General features: G+C 39.6%; 1 protein-coding gene across 2 annotated transcripts in view; it reads right to left on the bottom strand.

The window, feature by feature from the left end:
• Positions 1–23,970, bottom strand: part of FER (FER tyrosine kinase) — a 197,914-nt gene that overhangs the window by 148,289 nt on the left and 25,655 nt on the right. For both annotated transcript variants that reach the window (XM_089492471.1, XM_089492463.1), the window contains exons 6-10: positions 15,540–15,723; positions 12,684–12,821; positions 10,808–10,927; positions 6,450–6,572; positions 5,471–5,660 (exon numbers count right to left, since the gene is read on the bottom strand). In XM_089492471.1, coding sequence (XP_089348597.1) covers positions 5,471–5,660; positions 6,450–6,572; positions 10,808–10,927; positions 12,684–12,821; positions 15,540–15,723 — 755 coding nt within the window. The remainder of the gene's footprint in view (positions 1–5,470; positions 5,661–6,449; positions 6,573–10,807; positions 10,928–12,683; positions 12,822–15,539; positions 15,724–23,970) is intronic.

Here is a 23,970-nt window from a genome sequence, read left to right on the forward strand (position 1 = left end):
CAAGATCCTGAAGTTTAAGCGATATCATTGAATATTAAATTTAGGATTATCCAAGCCATCGTGTTTCACATTGCTGGACAGTGAAGAAAGCTGACAAGAAGAAAATCAACTCATTTGAAATGTGGGCGCGTTACAGACCGCCAAAAAGTATGTGCTCCGCCACATGGGGGCTGCTATCTTGACGTCTCAGATGCACAGCGTCCGGACGTCGCGCAGCGGAAGTGACGCCATGAGTGCGCAACTAGAGCCTCACGGCGCCACTTCCGGGTGGCAAGAAGCGCCGAAATGGCGCTTCTTTTTAGCTGTGCCGGGAAGCCTGCTGGGGCTTATCGGCGCAGCTAATGATGGCGGCGGCAGACCGCCCACTTTTGGGCAGTCTGTAACACGCCGTGGTACTGTAAAAGAGTTCTATGGCCACCATGGACTTATGTCTAAACTGAGACTGCCATGCTTTGGACATAACATGAAATGATACGATTCACTATAAAAGACAATAATGCTCGGTAAAGTAGAAGGCAGTGGGAAAAGAGGAAGACTGCATTACAGATGGATAGATTCAATAGATTCAAGGAAACTACAGATAAGTCTGCAAGACCTGAGGAGGGCTGTTGATGATATAATAATAATAATAATAATAATAATAATAATAATAATAATAATAATACATTTTATTTATAGACCGCTATTCCGCAATGATCATAGCGGTGTACAGTAAAAAATTGCAATACAATACAAAATACAATGTGACAGTTAAAGGAGGGAGAAGTCTCGTCCTTCAGGCAGTCCCTGATGTTGCTGGGTCTGCCTGATGGCTCCCTCTGAGGCCGAGATGACAGTTGAGGAGGGAGGGGCCTCTTCCTTCAGGCAGTCCCTGATGTTGCTGGGTCTGCCTGATGGCTCCCTCTGAGGCCGAGATGACAGTTGAGGAGGGAGGGGCCTCTTCCTTCAGGCAGTCCCTGATGTTGCTTGGTCTGCCTGATGGCTCCCTCATCACTTGGAGGTCTCTCATTCATAGAGTAGTCATAAGTCAAAGTCAACATGACAGCAGTTAACAACAACATGCCCGGGGGTGGGGGCTCCAAATGTGGTGGAAATGCCTCCACATCCTCTAGTGTATATTTGGGGGCTACCTGGATTTTTACACACATGCTAAGAATGATCCCTGGATGCCATAAAACAGCCATGGGGCACCACATGCACCCCATGGGCACACTTTGGCCATCCCTGACCTAAATGTTTGAACGAGGGAGGTCAGGTCAGACCTTTAAGAACTACACTGAGGGTCAGATTAGGAATCATTAGCCAGGGTGAATACTGGCTGACCAGTTTTCTTGTCAGCCTACTCTAATGCTTGCTTGTAGGGAGTGCCTCTCTGATCTGTGACACCAGCTTAGTAATGCATTCCAGGTGTTACTGTATGTTCTGTTTGTAGACACCCTTCTACCAGCCAAGAATGTTGACAAGAGCTCTCTCTCTATGCTTGATCAGAAGGCCCTGCTTGACTTCTAGGAGGTCTGCTTGTGGAAAGCAGAGTCCTTATGACAGATTGGGCCCTGGTAGAGAAGATTTAATGAGTAAGTGGTGAGATTCCCACTGCAAAGGTCTACAAAGCTGTTGAAGTCAAAGAGGACAAATCTGTACGGGAAGCTTAGATGCACATATTACATTCTCACTAACCAACCTATCTGATTGAAAGACATAGCCCTGTTAGCCTTGAATATCAATAGGCAAAAGGCTCTTGTAGAACCTTTGAGATTAAGAGAAATAAATTGTAGGATAAGCTTCCATGGACAGTCTGCTTCCTCAGATGAATTGATGAATAATCATGATGAATACTCCTAATTTTTATCATCAAGGATCTATATTACAGGTATGTCACCTCTACACCTTAAACTTTCTCTGCTAACAGAAGCTTTGCATTATACATTTTGAAGTAACTAAATCCGAAGAAGTCCTCCCTAGTGATTCCAGTAGGATCCAGAAATGCTGCGCAGGTGCAGAATAACCTATTTGTGTGCTTCGCAAAGACCACAAAGAAGAACTGTTGGTTTTTAGAATAAGATTTGCTTATTTGAAGAAGTGTATGACATAATCTTAGTGAGCAACGTATGGTTATATTATATTTATCTATGTATAACTGCTGGAAGGGATGTCAGAAGCCACTTTCTAGCCTTTCTATATTCTTTTCTGTATCTTTTTTCTTTCCTTTTTTCTTCTCACCTCAAAGGCCATTTTTGTGACTCCTGGACTCCTCTCCACAAACCTGGGGTGAGTGTACTTGTCTTGGTACATTCTAGGCAGGAGTAATGATTCAACTATAGAGCAAGGTCTGCCCACCATTCACCCTGTGCTAGCAATAATTATGCCCCCCACCCACCCCGCCAAAGAACAAAACAAAACAAAAGCAGTTTGAGCGGCTCCTGGAGGATCGTTGGCTAGAAAACAACACTTGGACCCCTACAACTTAGCCAACCTTGTTTTACAACAAACAGGAACAGTAAATGGAGACCTCTGAACCACTATGCAGGAGCAGCTTTACCACTATGAAGGAAATTATTAGGGAGAGAGGACCACTGAACTGTAAGAAATAATATTTTGTCTGAAAGTGGAATATTGAAAAAATCCACCAAGCCCCCACCCCACCCAAAAAAACCCTCACAGATGGGATTTAGTCCAAGGGCACGTTACTTTGTTTTTAATCTAGCTTCACAGAGCTGCTGGAAGAATAAAGGACTTAAGAACTAGAAATCACTTTGAACATACAAAAAAGCAACAGAGACAGAATGAAATGCAGCTTGGTCTACCAAGTCTAGACATTTTAACTAGTTTTATTAAGGTCTCCAAAGCTGAATAGAAGATGAATACTCTGCTCAGTGAAGTCAGAGAAAAAGATGTCATCTTCCAAGGATTCAAAGATGTTGCTTCATCTAGGGGTGGTACTGTTCAAAGAGACACTGTAGTAACCAGGGCAGTTTGACCTCCTGGAACTCCATGCAGTATCTGGCACAGAAGAACAGTCTTCAGAATTTTAGCTTTCATGTGATCCTAGTCCTTATGGCAGTGCACATACATCTGAAAATGAACAGGCAGCATCCACAAAAGCTCGCACAAAAGTTCAAGAGGTAGTGCTGCTTAACCTCCTTTATAGAACCAAGGAACTACTTTTAAAGTCTAGGTTCTCATTACATCTTGTTACAGACACAGTAAACAGGTAATTAAATGTAGTAACTAGCTTCCAAAACAAACACTTGTGAATGTAAAAAAGACATTAAGAAATTTGCTATATTTTATCAGACAAGACACATATAATTCCTGCTATAAAGTTATATCTACATTTCTTGAGCCATTATCCTAATCTGCCTCTACATTTCTGTCTCAAAGACCCAATCAAATATTACAACAATGCAGTGCAATCTATCTTGACATCTTCCACCTTATTCAGTGGAAGGTTCACATATACAGGACTATACCAAGTTTTTTTTTTTAAATATCCACACTCAAATCTCAACTACAATTTGGTGAACAATGTGACAATAGTCCATTATTTTTGGTGAAAAATGTGACAATAATCTAGTAAATGGTCAAAGTCTGGCCACAATATTACTTATTTTTATATCTCTTCTTCCTTTCCAGCACTTTACAAAGAGATCATAGTTGCCTCCCTCATACTGAAGGAATATCAGCCAACTGCTGAGCTACTAAGCTACTCCTCATGCCTTAACCAAACAGCCAAGCAGTGTATCTTTGACATAAACACAGCCCAAGTCATAAATAGAAGTAAGAATGCCTGATCTTTTGGCAACCTCCAGTGTTTGCCTACTTGTCTACCTGATAGGATAGCCCTGACCACATACAACAAGCTTGCTCTAATTTTTTTAATTACTTTAGCTCCAATCTTTTCTTCCTCTTGTTCCTATTTCCTATAATAGTTATACCTTTATATGTCCATGCTAGGCTATACTAGGATTTACATTACATATTTTATAGAAGGGTCTCTCATGAAATTAGTTTGTCTGCTACAGTAAAAACATCTCTGGTTTTACAAAAATACTACTCACTGATAAAATAATGAAAACAAATTTGGGCAGTTAGAAAAAGAATTAAAACACAGAGAGCCAGCACGGTGTAGTGGCTTGAGCATTATCCTGTGACTCTGAAGACAGGGTTTGAATTCCCACTCGGCCATGGAAACCCATGGTGTGTCCTTGGACAAATCATATTCTCTCAGCCTCTGAGAGAGGGAATCACAACTCCCCCTGAACAAATCTTGCCAAGAAAACCCGATGAGAGATTCACCTTCAGGTCACCATAAGTCAGAAACGAATAGAAGGCATGCTACAACAATAGCTCCAAACACAACATCTCATGTAAATTGTTAAGAAAACAAACATATCATACAGACGCATAACTAAAAACTTTACTATTGTAAATGCATATTCTCATAAGTATGCAAAATATAAAAAGAGCAGATAATTTTCTTATCCAAAAACAAGCAACAGATCCCTGCATGCTGGTTGGAGCACTCAACAGTTACAAAGAATTCTACAACATTAGCATGGCTTCTAACTATCATGACTTTCTCTTTCTCATCTTTCTGTCTGCTATTACAAGGAAAGCAAACAAAGTCATAATGTTCAATGGATATGGCCTCTCAGAGTTTTATAGCTCTATCCAAAGAGAGAAACATCATTCTGAAGAAACCACCAAAAGTTATCAAAGCCATCAAATATGGCCAGTCAGATATCTCTGGCCAGAACTTGAGTGACAGGCTTTATTGGTTCTCTGCACTGGATAATCAGAGGCACAGTGTTTCTGAAGCTGTACAGTTTGAGCCCACTTGGGGCTGGAATGGGGGCGTGGTGTTTAGATGCACCACGCCCTCAAGCGGGATCGAGACCAGACTGGCATTTACACGCCATCCGCTTCCTTTTGAGGTGGATTCTGGCTGGACTGGGGTCAGGCTTCTGTTTGCCCTGGCCCCAATCCCACTCTAAGCCACCCCTTTTGGGCTGTCTGTATCCCACTTCTGAGAGAGCCAGCATGGTGTAGTGGCTTGAGAGCTGAATTAAGACTTCAGGAGATCATGATTCAAACCCCACTCAGTCATGGAAACTCCTGGATGATCTTAAAGTCACATTTTCTCAGCCACCTCTTGCCAAGAAAACCTTATAAGAGGATCGGGATAAGTTAGAGTCTACTTGAAGACACATAACAACAACTTCTGAACAAAATAGTTCGTTTCTGAACAAAATAGTTATTTTCTTAACTATCATGGCCACTTAATTTTAATCCATTTAAAAAGACCTATATTAGTGGCCAAGATCCCAGTAAAGAACTTAAAGAATCATTAAAATAGAGTGATTCTGACATAAAACAGAATAGTTTTGAACCAGCAGTTGTAGTTAATAGTTGTGACTCCACAGGATATAACTCTAATGCCACAGTTCTAACATAAGGAACACGGATTTACCATAGAAGATACTGATCTGGCATCTTCCTCATAATGTACAACTGGTGGGGGCTCCTTCCCATCATTTTCTTGCACTTTTTGTTGCAGAAGTTCTTTCTGTGCTGCAAACTTGACTTCAGTACACCTCAGTTGTTGAACAGTTTGTTTCAGTTCTTCTAATGCCTGCTTCTGGCTTAGCAGAAGCACAACACTGAAAAAGAGACAAAATTCCCTTTTTTAATGAACACGGGAAAAACACTCCCCATTTTTGTTTTGACTGTGATTAATAATATACTTTTGGTCTGGTATAAGAGAGCTGCAGAGTTTATTGAGGTAACAGAAAGATTTCAGCTCCAAGTTTGAAAGGGCTTAGCATTAACCAGTTCCCACTTTTCATAAAAGAAAGTTAAAACTACAGAACATAGCTTTGAATCAATTGAGGAAGTGTTCATTCATCACTAATGCTGAATTTCCCTGTTTAAGAGAGGGAAATAAGAGAGACAAATTTATCTTCATAAAAATCATTCCTCCATAACAGCTAACTAATACACTTTTTAAAAGTACTTGCTATATCCTATAGCTTGGCATACATACATGAACCCTATACTAAGAATGACAAACCCTTAAGACAGAAGAAGAATGTAAAGAAGAGGAATGTAAACCTTGGCACAACTATTTGCTTAATTGCACATAGGTGGAAGAACAAGATAAGAGAAAGCAGCCTGGTAAAAGCATAATGGTAAATCTCCAAAGGCTACCATACAGGAAAATGAAAGGACAGGATTTAGTACCTCTCTATCATTAGGAAGAGACAGAAAACAAAACATAATATTGAAGATCTCACTAGATGGGGAGAGGGAAAAGGAGTGGCAAGGAAGATTAATAGATTGTGAAAAGCTTGCTTTTATTTTTGTACTTAAATGCCTGGGACATCCAACAACCAACTCTCATGTAGGGCAAAATCAACCGCATTAAAACTGCATGACTTTATTCTACTCACTCAGATTTCCTTTCACAGATCTTAGAAGATTCTTCTATCTTCTTTTCCAGTTCCAATACTAACTCCTCCTTATTTAGAAGTGTCTGCTGTGTCTGAATCAAGTCTTCTACTACTGTTTTCAACCTATGGTTTCAATGGAAATAATAAAAATAATCTAAATTAATAATTTGTCAATCACAGATTCATTTTCTGTAAACTCATTACTCTTTTTGTTCTATTCTCTGAAAAAAGAAGAAAAAGAAGAATCAGTATCACATAGAGAATTCATACTATCAGTGTCTTATTTATATTGTACTTTCTTCTTATGCTTGATTGTAATTCTGGTGGGGGGGAAACTATTTGCAAAAATAGTAGTACACTGTAAATACTGAAAAGAAAAGCTGTAAGAAAAGTATTCTGAAGTCAGACTGTCTGAAATATATTTTACAATCAAGTACAGTAGGCCCTTCCCTTACACAGGGGATCCATTCCAGACCACCACCACCCCCGCGTAAGGGAAATACTGTGAATGCTCAAGCCCCACTGAAATAATGGGGCTCGTGCAGTGGTGCAGTGAGCATGAAACAGCCATGCACACCATTGCCACTACCAGAGTGCAGCTTTCAATATAAGCTGAAAGCCGCATATGATGCGGACAAACAGTGGACCCTTGTTATACGCTGGGGTTTGGTTCCAAAATCCCCCGTGGATAACAAAATCCGTGGATGCTGAAGTCCCATTAAATATAATGACATAGCAAGGTTTGATATTTGAAATTTATACTTTTTTGAACATTTTCAAACCATGGATGCTTGAATCCGTGTATAAAAAATCCATGTATAAGAAGGGCTGACTGTACTATAAATGTAATTAAAGGGCTATACAGACCTCCCCAAAGGATCGGGGCTATGGCAACCTCACACCGCAGCCCTGAGCCGGTCTCTGGAGGGTGCAAAAGGAGCTCCTTTTGCAACCTCCAAGGGGTGCTATAGTTGCGGCAGCATGGCTTTATGGTGCCCCTTTGGTGCTGCATCATGTGGATGCAGCACCAGAGTTGCGCCATGTGGACCATCATGCATCAAAATGACACCCTGGGGATGGAGTTAGAGAGTCCAGCATCAAGACGCTATACCCTGACTCTGCCCAGAGGCTGCATAAGTGCCAGTCTGTACGGGCCCTAAATCTTATTTAAGATTAGAATATTAAAGGATTCTTTAGTCCAATGAACTCTTTCTTATTTGTTGTCAAAGAGGTGGTGGCTGTGGCATCTACTGAAATGCAGAAGAATCAACCTGAGGTAGTTGTGGCATTTTGTATGTGTGCAAGAATTGGCTATTTAGAAACTGTTTGGCAGTAGTAAAAGCTAGCATGTTCCTACAACCTTATGTTAACAAAAATATACTTGGTACTTAAAATATTTACAGCTACCTTGAAACCTTTTTAATTATGCACTGAAATCCAAAGGGGAAAAAAGCTTGCAGTATTTCATGATAGATGGGGAAAATGTAAAAATTCACTAGGGCAACTGATTGATGTGAACAAAATTTATCCAAACTATCTAGTTTGATACGATGATACAACTTATCACCTGTTACCTTAAGAGCTTGAGTAATCTGCTAGTGCAGAGCAATGTCAGGTAAAGAGATTACTGTATATACTCATGCATAAATCTAGAAATTTTGATCAAAACAATGATCCCAAAAAATGAGTTGACTTAGGCATGGTGTAAGTACTTGTACTTTAACTCTTATCTAAAAAAAAAAACACCACCTGGAGAAAGAAAAGAGCATAATATCTCCTGGAATCACTGATCCCCCCGTCCTTCCATTCTCTCATCCATCCAGCCTTTACTATGAGCACAAACATGCCTGCTGGAATTTTGTTTTTTGGCATTGTTTTCCTATGCTTCATCTTTTAGAGCCTTTGTTCCATGCCCCTACGTTTTACCCTCAACTTATCCACAGGTCATTTCCTTAATTTTGGCCCCAAAACCTGCCAGTGACTTATACATGAAATAGGCTTATAGTCTAATATATATGGTAACTGATTTATTATGCTACGTGTCCTAGCTCCGTCTCCTTCTACATCATTAATCACACACAGTGGACCCTTAGTATCCACTGAGGCTTGGCTCCAGGACCTCTCATGGTTACCAAAATCCATAGATGCTTATGTCCCATTAACTACAGTGGCAGAGTTAAACAGAGTTACTTATATAAAATGAAATCAAGATTTGCTTTCTGGAATGTATATACTTTTTGAATATTTTCAAGCCGTGGATGCTTGAATCCATGGATAAAGAATCTGTGGATATGGGGGGCCAACTGTTTATCTATCAGTAACTTAATATCATATAATAAAGGCCTTACACAGAATCTTTCCAAAGAACAAGCAACTCTGATTTTTTCTTTAATGTAATGTACCAGCTCAGTGTAAGTGGGAGCAGCCCAACTCCTTCCTACTTATGAAAGAGAAGAGAGGAGAACTCCTGGTGCTGTTCACAGAGGTCTCCCTTTTTCATTTTTGATAAAGGCTCAATGAGAATAGCAAATATTAACAATTAATTGTAAACCTGCATTTGCATTTTCTGCCTTGACATTCTTCAATAATTGTTCAGTCTTTACTCGACTGTGCTGGTAGTTTGGTGTCATATGCATATTTTAGATTGTTGATGTTCCCTCACCTAATTTTCACCCCTTCTTCCTCCAACACCAATCCTGCTTTACGTATGATATATTCAGCATACATGTTAAATAGACAGGGTGATAAAATGCATCTTTGTTGATTGGAAACCATTCCATTTCTCTTACTCTGTCTTGATGGCAGCCTGTTTGGATTAATAGTGCAAATCTATTTTTCACCTTGTCTTTAAATTATTAAGAGATGTTCTCTATGTTTGTATTTAGACCTGATGGCTGGTTTAGTGTTTAGCTTTACTCTAAATTTTGCTATTAGTAGTTCATGATCTATGCCACAATCTGTTCCTGGTCTTGTTTTTACAGAGACATCTTCAGCTTCCAATTATATAGTCTAATTGATTTCTATTTGTTCACATATACTGTTGCTTCTTGGGTTATAAATTTGAAGAATGTATTTGCAATAAACAAATTGTTGGCCTCACAAAACCCACCAGTCCGTTTCCTGCCTCATTTCTTGTTCCTAGTCCAAATTTTCCTGCAAACTTTTATTCAACTCTGTTTCCTGTTTTTGCATTCCAGTCACCTATTTATTGAGAAGTAGTCCTGTTTCGGTTCTCTCTCTCTTGCCTCTGTGTTTGCACAATAAACGTGCATTATGATTATATTAATGGAATTTCCCTGAAGTATTTGATCAGAATTCACATTATATCCTTTGACTGCTTTTCGTACATCTCTCCTCACTCTTTAATTCCACTGCATTTCTTCTTAGATTTTCATTTCCTGAGTAAAACAACATGTAGTAATCTGACTCAAAAAGTCCCATTCCTGTCCACTTTAGCCCACTCACCCCAAGCATTGCCATGTGTATAAGTTCCATTTCTTGTTTCAGTATTATAGTTTTTCCCTTGATTCGCACTCCATGTTCCTATGAGTTGTACAGCTTCAGACTTTCCTTTCATCTCTGAGCACATCAATGACTGAACTTCTATCTTCATTCTGAGTTCAGTTGCATCATTAGTCCCAGAACCACTTGTAGCTATCCTCTACTCTACCCCAGCAGCTCATTGAGGGCATCCAACCATTACCACTAGTTTCACTTTGGATTGTCTCATCATAGGGTTTCCATGGTTTAAAAAAAGCTTCAAAAGGGAGTTTACCATGCCTCCTGTTCCTTCTATATACCTAGTATTTCCTACTCTCATAAAGGTATTAATTTAATTTAATTTGTTTTATTTATATACCGCTATTCCAAAGATCATAGCGGTGAACAGCTACTTGCTCATTCTTTTCTATGACTTCTTTATTAACATCAGCACAACAAGCCCTTCAAAGCCTATATATTAGAAACAAAATACATTTCGTGCATGTTGTTGTTGCTACTCTTGTTGTGTGTCTTCAAGTCTTTTCTGGCTTATGGCAACCCTAAGGTGAACCGATCATTGGGTTTTCTTAGCACGATTAGTTCATAGGGATTTAGCCTTTGCCTGTGCAAGTAAGCTACCCTCTGAGGCTGAGAGAATGCGACTTGCCCAATGTCACCGAGTGGATTTCCATGGCTGTGCAGGAATCTGAACCCTAGCCTCCACTGTCCTAGTCTAACAGCCAAACCACTACTTCACGGTGACTCTCACATTTTGCATAGCATAAATGTATATATATATATAATTATTTTATTTGTTTGCTTTGGGCATTATTGTCACAGAACAAGTATTCATATAAGGGAAGAACTAGATTACTTACATAGCTTGTAAACTTTCAGCTGTCAAATTATTCCACATAATCTCATTAGCTTGAAGATTTTCATTTTCTTCCAATAAAGAAGTATCAAACGTTATTTCTTGTTGTTCAATATCTGGCGTCCTTTGGAGTTTCAAAATGATAGGTTTTACATAATACACAAAGACACTTCAAACACAAGCACAATGTGACTGCATTTAATACAAAGAATATGCATATCAACAGAACACAGCCATCTTTAGATGCTGTTGTGACCCTGTAAGCATAAAGACTTAGAGATTTTATACTGAGACTACCTATTCTCTTTGGTATTGCAAATGGTGAGATACAGACTATCACCAAATATGTGAAGCAGGAATTTACCAAGAATTGTGTTTGCAAGAGGGAGGCTGCATCCACATGGCAGAAACAATCTGGTTTGACACCATTTTAACTGCCATGGCTCAATACTATGGAATTCTGGGAACTGCAGTTTGTGGTGGCACCAGAGCAGAGCCACCACACAGTTCCCAGTATTCCATAGCATTGAGCCATGGCAGTTAAAGTGGTGTCAAACCAGATTGTTTCTGCCATGTGGATGCAGCTTCCATTAATCTTCTCTTTACCAAAGTAAGGCATAATCTATACAAATCCAGATTTCTCTGGATGCAAGACACCAGCTATCACCTTACTATTTTCATTTCATTCTTTTTACCTGTTCTATAATCTTTTCCTAGTCTTTCTATATTTGCTTTAGAAGTGAAAACTACTGCCATGTACACAAAACCCAGAAGAAATTTTTAAGATAGAACTGAACAGAGGTAAGAAAGTATTACAAAAGAAAACCTGTATATTAAATGACTTCAGATATGTATTTTCTTACATTCTGTAACAAGTAGTTTTTAATGTTTTATATCTTCTTCATATACACACACAGCTATTTATATGCAAATATAATAAAATATTATTGATACAAATAATAAAAATTGTTGAGAATGAATAAAATTAAGTCTTTAGAAAGAATGTATTCTATCTGTTTCTTGGTCCAACAAAATTCATTAAAGGAGAGAAACAGCAGCTGGTTAACCTCTGACCAAGTAGAGAGGATTTTTAAAACATGATGCAGAACTGAATAAGAACAGCTTTATTCTTGCACCATTCACCCAGTATTTTAAAAACCATTAGAGTTGATGCAAATTTTAAGAATAGCACACTACTGAATAATAATAATAATAATAATAATTTGTTTTATTTATATACCGCTATTCCAAAGATCATAGCGGTGAACAGCAAGTAAGCTAATTAGCAAGTAAGCTAATTTGCCCCCAACAGTCTGGGTACTCATTTTAGCGACCTCGGAAGGATGCAAGCCTGAGTCGAGCTTGGGCCCTTTTGCTGGTCTTGAACTCGCAACCTTGTGGTTGTGCATTACTAACAGGTTTTTGCTGTAGTTTTTCGTACAATTTATGGTTCAATAATTGGCAGCGATATTTGTAAATTATTTTAAGGTGGTCCCCTCCCATGCAGCCATTGTTGGAGATACAACAAAGCTTATGTCGAATAAGGAAGTTCTAGTCTGATTCAGATACTGGGAATATGGAAAGTCCTATATATGCAGATGAAAGGACTGCAATCTAAAACAAAAAAGAGGCAAAGTAGGACAAGTTCACCAGTTCAGATACCTACTGTGATACATCCATAAATATTCAAACATTTGTGTGAAGTGCATCCTCACCATAGTCAGGTAACTTCAGTCACACTATCATACTTGGTGCAACACTGGACACAGACAACCACTGATAAAAGTGAATGTATAATCTCTTACAAAAATGTATAACCAATTTATTTTGTAAATATTATTTTTGATACTTAAAGAACAGATGAATGGATCTTAGTTTACCTATGAGCCTCTATGAAACTACTATATTCTGAACTAGGGTCTAATTGCTCAACCGATGTCTGGATTTCTTTATGAACATTCACTATTTCTTCTGTCACAAGACTGGTGATCTGACTGTATTCTTCAAGGATTCCTTTTCTGAAGAAGAACAGAAAAATATTTGTAATTAAATCTGGACAATTTCTGTCAGTCCTGTTTGGTATATAGATAAACATGTGAATGAGGTTAAGTGAGTTGACTATGAAGTGAAATCTGCTCCCCTCATTTTTCTTTTGTGAAAACAGATATGCAGTCTGTGGATCAAATTTTGAACACTAGTTCTTCTCCCTATTTAACAGGCTGTATGTTTCCCTTCCTTCCTATTTATGGCATGTTTATCCTACCATATAGCTATCCGGTTCTTTAAAAAATATTTTATGTTTTTAAACATTTTAAATAGCTGTCGAAAGGGAAGAAGTTGTTTTGTTACTGACACAAGACATGAACAACTTATACTGTGCAAAGCTTGCATCTCAAAGGAGGCAGATATAGCTTTATAACTGACACAAGGACCAACCAGTCTGCAATATGTAAATCTAGCTTACGTTAAACATTATAAGAACAAATTCTATCCAAGCTAAAGCAGGGCAAAACCCACAGGCTCATAACTGAAGCTATATATGCCAGTGTGCAACCTTATCCTCATCAGCTTTATAGTTTGGAGGTAAGAAAGGAAAGAAGAAAGGGTTATTTTAGTAGCCAAAGGGAATCCTTTTCCATTGCTCCTTTTTCTTCTACTGAACAGTATATGAGAGAAAGTTTGTGAAATTTCTGTCAGTTAGTGAAGCAGAAATACTAATCTTATCTATCCTTGTCTGCTTGATGTTTCTGTTACACTGGAGAGAAATGACTATATGTACAACCCTTTTAAAACTTATGTTGATAGTCACTTATCCAGTATAGTCTAATCTATTTATTAGAACCAGGCAATAATGATGTTGCTGTATGTTCACAACTGAACAGGATAACTTGATAAAAATGAAAGCCAAAGAATGAAACTGTACTCTTCCCAGCTGTCCCGGGCCTTCAGCTAATTCCAGAGGCAGCCAAAGGCCCAGGAGGGTATGGGGAGGGGAGGAGAAGGAAGAGGCATGCATTTGTTCCTCCTGTTCCCCCACCCTCCCAGGCCTTCAACTGTTTTTGCAAAAGTCCCACTCCAGAAGTCCTGCCCCCAGAAAGCAGATGTCCCACCCTCAGAAGGCAGAAATCCCACCCCTGAACATCCCGTCCCCCCAGAAGTCCCGCCCCCTGGCACTGGGTGACAACCGGTGCAGAAACACCTTTGGGTTTGGGCACTCGGTCTCTGAAAAATTCACCATCACTGCCCTATAACATGGTCAATATTCAGTGCATTAAAACTGAGCAAGCTACGGATCACTCTATGGCGTTCACTATTTCCCAGAAAGTGTGAGGGAACTTCAGAGGAGCCAAACAAGTTTCAGACTTATGAGAGGCTATAATGATAAACTCTAACTGGGAGGAACAGAGTCTGTGCTTTTATTTGGCTCATCTGAGTAACTCTGATAAGCAAAGAGAAAATTTAATATTCCAAATTGCTCCTCAGAGAATCCAAATCACTGAACAGTTAAAGGCATATAGGCACAATTTTATGCTGAGAGAAGTGACAGTATTCTCTACTGGTAAAATGAGGAAGGAGCAGAAGACACAAAATAAAGAACAGGGTCAGCTGCTTTGGGAATGGCAAAAAGGGGTCCAATTGAATAATTCAAGATTAAAGTAAGCAGCTGTATTTGTCCCCAAAGAGCTATTAATATTTCAATGACTATTTGAAGAGGAAATAACCTGGTTTTGGAATATCTACAGAAGGAATTATATTTTAAAAAGACTCCCAAATACAGTTCCATTTACCTTAAAAGACCTTTATGAGCTTATGCTTCCAATACAGAAGGAAAGAGAAGCAGAGTGATGAGGATTATCCAACTTTATATATAATCTAAAAACCCAAGGGCAGCCCAATATACAATAACTTGTAGGCTTTCTTTCATACACAACTTTTCTCATATACAATTTCTGATGTAGCTACCATATAAGAATCAAATCCTAACAGTTAACATTAAGACAATTTGAAATCTCCACTAGCAGTAAACAGACAGAAGATAAAATCAAGAAATAGAAGCAATAATTAAAAGCAGAGTAGAATAAAATTGTCTTCAAATGATACTCCCTCCCCAAAAAGAGATAGTTCCAGAGGCACATCCCTCAAAAGAGCATTCCACACAAGGATACCATCCCAAAAGGGGACCCATGTCTGGCTGCCATTCATTTCATGTCTACAGGTAGTGGTATCAAGGGAAGGGCTGCTGATACATCTACATATAGAAGAAGGTAATCTCTTAGATATCTTTACCTTAAAGCACGCAAAGTTCTACCAAACAAAACCAGAACTTTGACTTAATGCTCCCTACTTCCCACTTAAGAACAGTAGTGTGCATGACTTGAGGCCACTGCTGCATATACAGCAAGCCCACACCATACGCTGGCTCGTTATATGTGGCTTTCAGCTGATGCTCAAGCCTCCCGGGGAAGGGGAGAATGCACAGCGCATGCACATGGCCGTGCACCGAGCACTACCCCATTATATCCAATGGGGCTCGCAAATGGCGTGCACAGCCGCAGGGTGAGCACAAGGCCCATTGGATATAATGGGGCTCGAGCATACGCGCATTTTGTTTTACGTGGGGGGGTGATCCAGAATGGATCCCCCACATAAAGTAAGGGTCCACTGTATGTAGAAGTGCAATTTTAATATAATAAATTAGGTGCACCTTTTTTAAAACAAACAAAAGTATGTCTTACAGTGCTTTAATCATTTCTTCTTGCATCTTCTGTAAAGAGTCTAGGAACAGAGGAAGTGTAGAATCATAATACTGGTGCTGATGTAGCTGTGCTCCTTTCAGTGCCAAGACATACTGATTGTGCAACATGTGGAGTTTCATAGTGGCTTTATCATATCGATCTTTGGCTTTTTCAGTCTCCTTTCCTGAAGGAAAAACAACAGGAAGAAAAATATAATTCCATAGGGTAACAACCCAAAAAAATTGAGCAAAATTCAAGAAAACCTTGAACACGTTAACTCCCATTAATTTCAATGCTATATGTCACGTTGAATTCAAGAGGTTTTCAAAATGCTTAACTCTCAAGTGCTTCATCCTTCATTTTGCTGAAGATTTCAACCCCAGTAAATGTGTATATTGATTAGATTCCAAAGAGATGCTCAGACATATTCAAGGTCAGCTTCACTTTCAAGTAGTCTACCTTGTGAAACAGAGTGCATGCTGATTCAGAGACATAAGCTTAAGGAGCTGGCTGCTCAGCTATCTGGAGACAAGCCATTTTATATATTTGCATACTAACAACTTAATGCAAGCTATTAACCTAATGACAGCTTCAAGATCTTAAACCAATTTCTGTAGCCCTTCACTTCAATTTCTTCTGCTCTCTACCTTTCCAGGGCCCCATGAGTTCCAATTAGTGCTGAAAGCATATTCAAATAGCTGCTATTTTCAAAAGAAAAATGGCCCTAACGTTTTGCCCCTGGGTGCCCTGATTCAATATGTGATTTCTTCAACTGGGCAGTCTAATTAATTTATAAAACACTTTCTGAATCACTATTTCAAATAAGTGCCTCATACTGTTAATGTACTATATTCTGCCATTTGCTGAACTACTTGCAACATTTTTTCTTTCATTTTTTCATCAATGTTTTTATTTATCATCAAATTGATTTTGTCATCAAATTTCAGACACTGCTTTGTCAGACAGTTACAGAGGGTACCGCTTCTGTTTTGTTTTTTTCTAATTTCCAACACAGCTACCTTTTGTTCTATAGTTGACTATATGAAAGGAGGAAAAGCAGACATTACATTTTGCAGTTTACTTTTCAGTTTCTATCATACTGAAAAAATGACTAAATAAATGTCATAATAAATGAGCACTTCAAACTAACTCTATACATTTAAAAACTACAACACAAGAGATAATACTTGTCTCAATGGCAGAATGTACCTTCTGACAAAACTTCTTGTAAAAGAAGTAATCTGCTTTCATTTGCATTTTGTTGAATTGCTATTAGTCCATCAAACATAATACTACTGAGGGAACATCATAATCCTCATGTTTTAAAAAAAAATCAAGCAGATGTATACCCCTCTATACTGTTTCCATAAACTTTTTATCTGTGTCTCTTAAAATAACTTCTTTAAAACTATTTTCTAATCCTATTAATGATAAATTAAGGCTATTAGCCAAGATATATGTTCACAACTGATTGTAGGCAAACATATCCACTTTGCTAAAATAGTTTTGGACACTACTGGACATAGTGAAGAAAGGATTTTAAGTATCATAAGAATAATCAACCATCGCAGTCATTGGAAAAACTGATCCCAGTACTAGACTTGCATGTTGGATCCATAGATTTCAGAGGGGTGTCCTCCTCTTGCCAGTTCAGTTGCTACGCAACCCAAAAGCCTGTTCTGGAGGGCTGGAAAATACTACAAACTGATTTTGAAACAGTTAGAAGGGCTTCAGAAAAAAGACAAGGAGAAGGAAATTCTGTTGCACTGAGATACAGACCAACCCAACCAGGTAAGTACAGAAAGAACAATCAAAAGGCACAATGAGGTGTAGTTGGGAATGGAGCTCCCTTATTAAAGTGAGAGGAAATGAACCAATTTCTGACCCTGCAGTTAGCATCTCAGCATTGTAACTGCTCATTTTTTTTGAGTATGCAAGCAGAAGCAGCCATTTGTGTAATCCTGTAAATTTTTCAGCAGAACAAGCAAACACATAAGATGGTAAAAATCCTGTACTGCAGATGTCAGTGTACAGAAAAAAATCTTAAATTTATAAATTCACTCACTCTTCCCCCTTGATATTACCTGATTAATGTTGCAGTTATTCTGAAACTTTAAAAAATCAGGCACTTTAAATATTTGTTATATTGACACAATAATGGTTACAATAAGAGGAGGAAGACTTGGAGGGAACTGGAGAGAAAACATCTCATGGCTCTGTGATAACTCATTTGTAGTTCTATTGCAAGATGCTAACCTGCTTGCTGCCTCCTGGATTTCTTTACGAGGAGAAAGAAAGAAGAGCTGATCTGATGCAAAATTGTTGAAGCATAGAAGTGAGAAGAGAAGGGAAACAGTGAAATACTGTTCACAATGCAATGGTTGATGTTTGCTTGTTTGTTTGGCATGCAACCATGCTATTTCAGAATGTCAGACCCTCTAGGGCTGAAGGATGATGGTCTTCTCCTTTTTGGCATGTACCGAAGTTGTTGGAGTCTTTCTGTAAGAAGGGGGAAGCATACTGTGCATCTCTTCAGCTCTCCTCCTCCAATTCCTATTTGTTTTCTAGTATCACTCATTATTTATAGATTGCTATAACAACCAATTTGTACTCTTTTGGTGTGTTTATCATTGACACAGTGCTGAGAACTTTGATAATTAAGGTAAGTGAAAACTTTTCCTCAAAGTCTGATTATATCTTCTACCTTCTCTTGGCTTCTACCTACCCCTGATTTCTACTTATCCCCTGCTTCACAGTTTGAGGAGTTTGGTTGGCATATTAAGCAAGTGATTTTGGAATAAAAAGTTATAGCTAGCTAATTCCATACTCTGCCTCAACACTATCTATATCATATCCACGGGTCATATCAAAATCCATAATTTTGTCCCCAAACTAGTCCTCGACTTATACATGAAGTTGACTTATAGTCGAGTATATACAATATAAGGTAATTAATAAAGCATCCTTTTTAAATTATGAAATCTGCATATGTATACATAGGAATAAAATCAACAACTTTGAAGGAAAAGGCTACCATTCCCTTCTTTGTGTTATAGAAGGTGGCACCTGCTTATCCCAATATAGTTCACCTACTATATAGTTTAAGATCTGCAGTACAAATAATTAAGGGCACCCTTTAAATCAGCTAAAAGGTTTTTAATCTATTAATCAATTAAACATTACAGACTAGCATAAGATGCAAAATATGTTCACTCTGAAGTCAATAAACTTTGACTTGATATTAAAAATTCTGGTATAATACTTAAATTTGTTTCTGCAAACCAGTAACATTAATATTTCAGTTCATTTGTTTTTACTGTAACAAAACTATTACGAGAAATATTTAAACTAGATTAACCATCTCCATTAATGGAAATATCAATTGTGGAAAACTTCTATCTGTGCAATTTATATATCTGATATACAATTTTACAGAAGGAAGTACAACACGTTTTATATGAAGATATATGGTTGAGGAAACTACTTAATATTCCTTTGAAGTATGCCTTGCAAAGTAGAACTGTATGCCCAACATCTACATTTATTCTGAGAAATATTTTATTTAGTTTAAGGGATGGGGCTTTCCCTGCTATAAATTATCATCAACCTACAAACTAGTAGACTTTCCCACATTAAAGACCCCAATAATTAGACATTAAAATATTTTTTCTTTCACATGCTTCTGGAACTTTAAGCTCTTTGATATCAATTTAAACTATGGAGGAAAAATCTAAAATCTTTCTTAAACCAATAAATTGGATTACGTTTCAAGACTGCTATGGTTTTAAGTTCTAGACATGTTTATCTCATATGCATGCTGATGTTTAAAACCACCAACATATTCTTCTCTAGTTTTTTGTGGGTTTTTCGGGCTATGTGGCCATGTTCTAGAACAGGGGTTGGCAACCTGCGGCCCGCGGGCCGGATCCGGCCCGCCAAGGCCTTCCTGCCAGCCCCTGCGCAGTCCTGCCGCCGATTTCCCCTGTTTTTGCGCCGCTCCGGCCGCCATTTTGTTTTTCAAAATGGCAGCCGAAGTCTCGCATGACCTCAGGATGGCAAAGGCCACGCGAGACTTTGGCCGCCATTTTGAAAAACAAAATGGCGGCGCCCATCTAGGAGACCCGGTGCAGCCCCTGGAGCACTCCAACAGGGCTCCAGGGGCTGCAGTGGGCCTGCAGCAGGCTCCACCTTGCCCTCCGCCCTCCTCCTCCTCCTCCTCCCTAAGAGCAGGGAAAGGAGGAGAGGCAGAAGGAGTGCAGAGCGAGGGAGAAAGGGAGCCAGAGCGGCAGCTGCAGCCACAGCCACAGCAAGAGGTTGGTAAGGTTCATTGAGGGAGGGGGTGAGCTGAAGTAAAAACAGTTGAAGAAGAAAAAAGTTGAAAAAAGTAAAAAAAAAAAAAAGTTGACACGGTGTGCATGCTTGTTGCAGTTTATTTTCAATTGCATTTTAGTAATTTCCTTGCTTGTAACTTTATTGTTATTATTATTATTATTATTATTACTACTACTACTTGCCCTGGGTGTTCTTTCTGCAAAATGCCCTCTCACCAACTTGTGGCTTTTCTGGGTTGACATAGTGTGCATGCTTGCTGCAGTTTATTTTCAATTGCGTTTTAGTAATTTCCTTGCTTGTAACTTTATTATTAGTATTATTATTTATTATTACTACTTGCCCTGGGTGTTCTTAGTGCAAAATGCCCTCTCAATGAGAAAGAGGAGGAGGAGGAGGAGGAGAAAGAGGGGGAGGAGGTGGAAAGGTGAGTCATTTCAGGTCTGCCTTGGGTTTTTTCCATTAATTTTTAAAAATATATAACACTTATTTTTGTTTTTTTATTTCATTATTTTTATTATTGCTTTTTATTGTATTTCATTATTTTTATTATTGCTTTTTATTTCATTTCATTATTTTTATTATTTATGAAGATGAGACAGTGTGACTTTCCAAAGTGCTGTAACAAAGGTCTGCTGTAACAATGATAGTGGTGGTGGTGATGATGATGCTTCGGTGGAAGCTCCACCCCCAGTGTGTGGCTCCGCCCCTGGAGAGTGGAAGCTCCACCCTGGCATGTGGCTCCGCCCCTGGAGGGTGGAAGCTCCACCCTGGCATGTGGCTCCGCCCCTGGAGGGTGGAAGCTCCACCCCCGGCTTCGGCCCCCCAGTTGTCTGAGGGACAGCAACCTGGCCCCCGACTCAAAAAGGTTGCCTACCCCTGTTCTAGAAAAGTTTATTCCTGACACTTCGCCAGTATCTTCATAGAATGCTGACCTGGAAGAGAGTGGGTATATCACACAGAATCACACAGTAAATATATACCCACTCTCTTCCAGGTCAGTATTCTCCGAAGATGCCAGCCACAGATGCTGGCGAAACGTCAGGAATAAACTTTTCTAGAACATGGCCACATAGCCTGAAAAACACACAAAAAACTATGGATGCTGGCCATGAAAGCCTTTGATTTCACATATTATACTCTGCTCATTTCATTGATCACATTTGATTCATCTTTTCAGTTCTGAGTCTTGTATAATTCTACTACTGCTTTCAAAACAAATAGGGCAAATAACAGCCATCAAACAAGAGAGGAGGAGCATCTGATCTCTATCAGAACTGCAGAAAAGTACACAGAGTTATATATCCTCTTTCTCCAAGCTATTGTCCTGAGCCAAGCACATGGACTCTGCTACTACTGAGTACACAAAATCAAACATACAAGGGCAAATCATATGCTTAATTTCATTTTTAGTTTGGACAAACTATGAGCAGTAGGGCAGGGAGGCCAATCAAGAGATGGACAATTTGTAACGGTGTCAAAGAAACAGGCAGACTGACATTAAGTTCAAAAATTGTAAAGCAGTCACATTAAGGGATGATTATATTTCACATCTTTATCTTGTAAATAAGATCAATCACAATAGCTCCTCGATGATGATGATGATGATGATGATATTTATTTGTATTTACCTACAGACTGAGGCAGGATTACAACACAAGATATAATAAAAAAAAACAGTAAATCATTACATTAATTCTCTGGGCCCTTCCACCCTTAATGTCAGGCCCAGCCTGGAGGATGGCTTGGAGGACTCAGAGGATGAGCTAGAGCCCCTGGGACCTGAATCTGTAATGGAGGAGCCAGAGCCTCTGGGGCTTGAACCTGTAATGGAGGAGCCAGAGGCTGGCCCTAGTTCTGCTGGAGCAGAGCCTATGGCCCCTCCAGAGGTTCAGCAGTCAAGTTTGCCTGGTGCCGAAGCTGTGGACATGGAGGAGGATCTGGGCAGTGTGCCTACCTTCAATGAGCGTCGAGCAGGAAGAGAGGGCCTTCGAAGATCTCGGAGGCTTTATCAGAAGCGTCTTCGTAATCAGACACAGCTGAAGGCCGGCTCCTTGCCTTCTTAAGCACCTGGAGCATGTGTGGTTCTTTGCCAGTGGATATCTGACTCTTTTAGAGGAAAGACTCTGTCTCTGGCTCCTTTGGCTTCTTGTCTTGACTACCCGGAAACCTTGACCTTGGACTGCTTTATCGACCTGCCTATCTGTTGCCCTGAACCTCGGACCGTCTGACAATTCTCTTGGTAATCCCTTTTGGTATAACTACTGTGAATCTCCAGGACTGTGTAGCTTACACTGACTTTGCTGTGCTGGGAGGGGGTTTGTTTGTTTGGGAACTAGCTGCCTTATCAGCCCTTTGGCTGCTTTCCCGGACACTTACCATGATAAAATTCAAAATAGTTAAAATAATTACATAATACAGAGTCTAAAAGTAAGCAAGGTGGAGCAAACAATTTAAGGTGGATGGGGGTGTCTTCTTTCCTTGAGAGCTCAGTCTGGGAAGGCCCGCTGGAAGAGATCTGCCTCGACAGCCTTTTTAAAGGCGTCTAGAGAGGTGATAAGATGGATCTCCTCCAGCAGGTCATTCCACAATTTCAGAGCGGCAGATAAAAAAGTCCTCTGAGAAGTTGCAGCTAATCTGGTCTTCTGAGGCTGTAATACAGTGGAACCTCGCCTTACACGGAGGATCTGTTCTGGACCCCCCTGCATAAGGCGAATTCCGCCTATGCTGGAGCCCCATTCATTTGAATGGTGCTCATGCACGCGATAGCGCGGGACTCCATGGGGGTACACCCCATTCATCTGAATAGGACGTGCCGCTCCTTGTGCCCCGCGTGCTCCCGTGCAGCTTGAGCACATGTGCTCAAATCGTGTATAACTCGGGCACACTGTAGATTCTTCCTAGAGGATCTCAGAGTGTGGAGAGGATTATATAGGGAGAGGCATTCCTGAAAGTAACCTGGCCCAAGCCATGTAGGGCTTTAAAGGTAATAACCAACACCTTGTACTGCGCCTGGAAGCTAATTGGCAGCCAGTGGAGAGATTGTAATATAGGTGTTGTATGGTTAAACCTGGATTTACCAGCAACCAGTCTGGCTGCCATATTTTGAATTAATTGAAGCTTCTGAACTTGGCACAAGGGTAGCCCCACGTACAGGGCACTGCATAAATCACAATGAGAGATTACCTGTGCATGTGCCACTGCTTCTAGGCCCCCCTGATCCAGGTAGGGTCGCAGCTGGCATATCAATCAAAGTTGATAGAAGACACGCCTGGCTATCGCATCTATCTGAGATGACAAATGAAGGGACAAATCCAGGAGCGCTCCCAAGCTGTGAACACAATCCTTTAGGGGAAGTGTGACCCGGTCCAGGACTGGTTGGCAAATCTCTATCCCCGGATTTGGGGTCCCTATAGCAAGTACCTCCGTTTTCCTGGATTCAGTCTGAGTCTGTTTTTCCTCATCCAGTCCATTACCGATCTGAGGCAGTCATTCAGAGAAGAGATGCCTTCCTTAATCACTGCAGCAGCCTGAGACACGGAGAAGCATATTTGGGTGTCATCAGCATACTGATAACGCCCCACCCTGTGTCTTCAGGTGATCTCGTCCAGTGGCTTCATGTAAATGTTAAATAGCATGGGAGACAGTCTAACTTTTGGAGTTTTAGGGAGGAGGGGAGATATTTTCGAGCCATGGATGGTTGAATCCATGGATAGAAAATCCATGGATATAGAGGGCCAATTGCATATAATCTTTTTTGAATTTATTATTTTAATGAGCATGTATTCCTAATCTTTTATGTTATGACTTGCAGTTACAAAACATTAAACTTACTATTGTATACATTCAGACATCTCAAACTGTGTCATGACTTATTTTTTACTGACAGCTTCTGAACCAGAGCAAATAGAATTTTGAGCTAATTATCTGAAAATCAACTGGAATTATTTGATCAGGTTTGCTTTTCATGAATACACTGCAGCATTCCAGTATGCATTAAAAGCAAGCACTCTTCAACACAAAGAACTTACCAATGAAAAAGACTTAACAAGAAGCATGAGTCCAGAGACTTTTAGGGCAAAATGCAATATTATAGCAATAC

The sequence above is a fragment of the Sceloporus occidentalis genome, unplaced genomic scaffold, assembly GCF_023333645.1.
Source record: "Sceloporus occidentalis isolate IW3139 unplaced genomic scaffold, rSceOcc1.0.p SCAF_1, whole genome shotgun sequence".
NCBI lineage: Eukaryota > Metazoa > Chordata > Lepidosauria > Squamata > Phrynosomatidae > Sceloporus > Sceloporus occidentalis.